Source organism: Lactuca sativa, chromosome 1 (genome assembly GCF_002870075.4).
Source record: "Lactuca sativa cultivar Salinas chromosome 1, Lsat_Salinas_v11, whole genome shotgun sequence".
NCBI classification, from domain to species: Eukaryota; Viridiplantae; Streptophyta; class Magnoliopsida; order Asterales; family Asteraceae; genus Lactuca; species Lactuca sativa.
The window spans coordinates 54,155,239-54,158,985 of NC_056623.2; the positions used below are offsets into that span (position 1 = coordinate 54,155,239).

Consider the following 3,747-nt stretch of genomic DNA (forward strand, 5'->3'; position numbering starts at 1 on the left):
TCCAAATCAGTAAAGGTTTCTTTTTCCTTCACGTAAAAGAGTTCAAATATTGTAGAAAATTTATAACCTTTCTCTTGATTTACATATATAACATTTTTTTCCTTATAAATCAAATAAAATGCAAAAAATAAAAAATAAAATAAATAAATAAAAATTGTAGAATAAATTCCTTATTACAAAATCCAACCAATTTGTTGACTGACCCATTTAATGTCTTTGAAAAAAATTATTAAAGAATGTGACCACTTAAAAACCCAATAGTATACTCTTCAATAATGTTCTAAAAATTCTCTCAAAATCTCTGCAAATTCAGTTCTGGTTGTTTTTGTTTCTATTTGTCATAGTTTATATATAGATTCGTTGCTCTATCCGGAATGGAAGCTTCGGGCATAAAAGAGAGTGAACAGACTCATAACCTCACTTGCAGATCTTGATTTCTTCATGTTCAATTGTTCATGTAAGTTTTCGCTGATTTGGGCTCGTTTATTTTGATAAATTCTTGAATATATCATCTGGGTTATAATTTTTATGCGCGTTTTGATCTGAGCTTGTAACTTGATAGTGGACAGTTCACTGTTTTTGTCAAAAGTCAATGATGCAGACTTCTGCTATGAATTCCGTGTTCTGTAAACTGTAATCAATTCTACTAATTTGAATATCTAGGGTTTAATCTGTATCAATGCAGTTCAATTATTCATCGGATACTCCACATGTGGATTTGGTATTCGATTGTTTTGGAGTACGAAATTATGTGAAGCTTCTTTATGTGGTCGATCAGATATCTACTAGCAGTTGAAATCTATGGCATTTCTAGTAAAGAATGATGTGGTTACACAAGGGAATTCATGTTTTTAATGCTTTAATTGACAAATTCAAGCTTAGTAAATGTTTGACTTATCTGTTCTTCGAAGCAATTTCAGTCCACTTTCCGATTTTAAAATTTAGTACTTTTTCAAGTTCTTACCAAAATCAGTCGGTTGTACCTTACCATAAAAAGGAATCAATCATGTAATATCTGTCTATTCTTCTTTATATCTAAAATATCCATCAAGAATGTTGAATTTTAAAGCTAAAAACTAATTTGATTTTGACTCTAAAAAGTCAAAATTCGATTTGAGGGAGGAGTATCAGTAAGAATCACATATATACATTGCAAGCAACCCCAAAGGTGTGATTACTTACTTACTTACTGGTTGGTGGATCAGTAGATAGATTGTTTTGTTATTTATAAAAATTCAATACTTTGATGCCCTTTTAAGCATTTGATCATACGATGATATTTGCAGAAATTTTGAAGGCCTTATGATTTCAATCAAAGCAATAACTTTCTTGAACTGAGGTTCTGATGCAATCATGCAAATATGAAAGTTGACAAATTGAAACAAGATTCCGGCGGTGGTTTTCTCGATTTATTCGATTGGAATATGAAATCACGCAAGAAATTCTACAAAACTCCTGATTTATCTGGTAATATTAATCTCAATACTCGAAAGATATTAGCATTTTTCATACTTTTTTTTTAACTTCAGTTTAATTTTTTATAGGACGATCGAAGCAGAAAAGGAGTAGCGATGTAAACATAAACATACCCATACCCATTACGCAATTTCATCCGGTATGAATCGCTATACATTTATGTTTAGATTTTGAAAGAATTTATTTGTTTGGAAGCTGAAAAATTACTTGTTTGAACATAAAAGTCGAAGGAATCGAACAATCGAAGCAGAAAAGGTTGTTCGTCTTCACTAATCGATGAAGATGATTATGGAAAATCCCCCGGAGTAGTCGCTAGGCTTATGGGATTGGATTCGCTTCCAAATCCAACTTCAAGTTTCAACGACACACAATCAAACCGATTTTTTGATTCCCGATATGTTAGAAAAAGAATCGAACTTGAACAGAAAGATTTCCACCAACAAATTGATCGAAAACATAAAGTGATCGAGAAGTTTCAAGCCGAAAGTTTACCACAAAAATCCGATAAATCGGTTCATGTAACTCGACAAAAACTCTTATCTCCGATTAAAAGCTCCGGATTCGGGTCATCAGATGACCCGATTCGCATAATGCAAGTCGGTTCAAAAACACCATCGAGAAAACCATCGGAGTCGAATGCTGCTAAGAGTTTAAAAGGGCAATCAATGAATAAGAGTTGGGATGGTTGTTTAGAAAGAAAACCATTCATGGAAGATGGAAAGAAATCGGTTTCTTTAGCTCTTCAGGCAAAGATTAACGTTAAAACACGAGAAGGTTCGAGTACATTAAGGAAATCTTCTACAAACAGTGTGCTCAAACAAAACAACCAGAAACAAAATTGCTTGAATGGAAGAGGATTAGGAAAACCTAATGCAAAATCTCCAGTGACTTTGCCCAACTCACAGTGCCGGAAACCAGTTTCCGGGAAGAGCTCGAGTAAGATTCCGGCGAAATCTATGAACAAAACTGTCAATCAAAGGAAACGCGATAAAAATGAAGGAGATGGATACGTGGTTAGATCTAATGGATCGGATGTTGTTTCTTTTACATTCACTTCCCCAATTTCACGCACTCCGATAAGATCTACAGAGAAAAAGAACACCTTTTTGGCTGATAATCATGGCACCCTTTTGGACCAAAAACTAAGGGAAATAAACATAACTACAATCTTCCAAGATAAAAGAAACCAAGGTAGAATATATAAAGATGATTCGTGTCCAGGGTTTTCTTCAAATGTCCCGTTGTTCAAAGATCAAGAACTTGTTGGGGTTTTCTCACAGAAATTGACAACAATGGAGGTGGAAACCGAGTCAGAACCAAGTTACGTGGATAATATACTTGTCAATATCAAGTCCATGTTTGAGGATTTCAGTGTAGGAAGGACTCAAAAGATTGTAAACCCACGTCTATTTGATATACTGGAAGCCAAAAGACCGATTCTTGGGAAGAAAAACGAGGCTAAGTTAAGGCGGAAACTTGTGTTTGACTGTGTGAGTGAGTGTGTTGACTCGAAATGTAGAGTGTGGCTAAGAGGTTTATTGGTGGTTAGAAGAAAAAAACGGTTAGCAAAAGAAGTGTGTAACAAGATCTCGGGGTGGGAACGAATGAAAGATTGTATGGTGGATGAGCTTGTAGACAAGGATATGAGCAGTGATCAGCACCAAAAATGGCTTGATTTTGATGTTGAAGCGTTTGAAGTTGGAGTGGAAATCGAGAGGCGATTACTTGATTCTTTAATCAATGAAGTTGTTGCTGATATTTTGGTACTATAGTTACGATTAAAATGCATAGAATTTTGTGGATTTGGTTGTATGTTTATGGTTTTTTCTTGCAAATATCGTTTCTTTATACAGCTTTTTGGAATAATTTGGGTTCTTTTTTTGCATATTCTGTTGATTTTTTTTGCATATTATTGTACCACAATGAGCAAATTGTTGTGGAAGGTCTTGATTGTGCATTATGAACTCCAGAAAATGTTTGTATAAGACTGTATTTTTTATGCACTTTGTATATTGTCATATATTGAATAGGATAGACCCACTAGCTGTATGTCTCAGCCATGGGCATTGCATGTTTCTGTTTATAATTAGATCAAATCAATTAGGAGAAATCTCACAATATGTGGTTTCGGAGCTATGGCCATTGGGTCTCCACCGTCTCAACATCTTTACCACCTTAGCACCATCTTCCTACCACAACCTCAACCTTGAGGGTGTGGCCATCAAGGGAATAAAGAGGGAAGGCAGAAGAAAGAGATATAAGAAAACATAG

At 34.6% G+C, this 3,747-nt stretch overlaps 1 protein-coding gene across 1 annotated transcript; it reads left to right on the forward strand.

Moving 5' to 3' along the window:
- The first annotated feature begins 227 nt into the window (after positions 1 to 227).
- On the forward strand, positions 228 to 3,361 carry LOC111915370 (uncharacterized). The gene is made up of 4 exons (XM_023911033.3): positions 228 to 457; positions 1,287 to 1,467; positions 1,545 to 1,615; positions 1,701 to 3,361. Exons 2-4 carry the CDS (start codon positions 1,362 to 1,364, stop codon positions 3,246 to 3,248), a joined length of 1,725 nt encoding a protein of 574 aa, XP_023766801.1. The 5' UTR covers positions 228 to 457; positions 1,287 to 1,361; the 3' UTR covers positions 3,249 to 3,361.
- Positions 3,362 to 3,747: the final 386 nt, after the last annotated feature.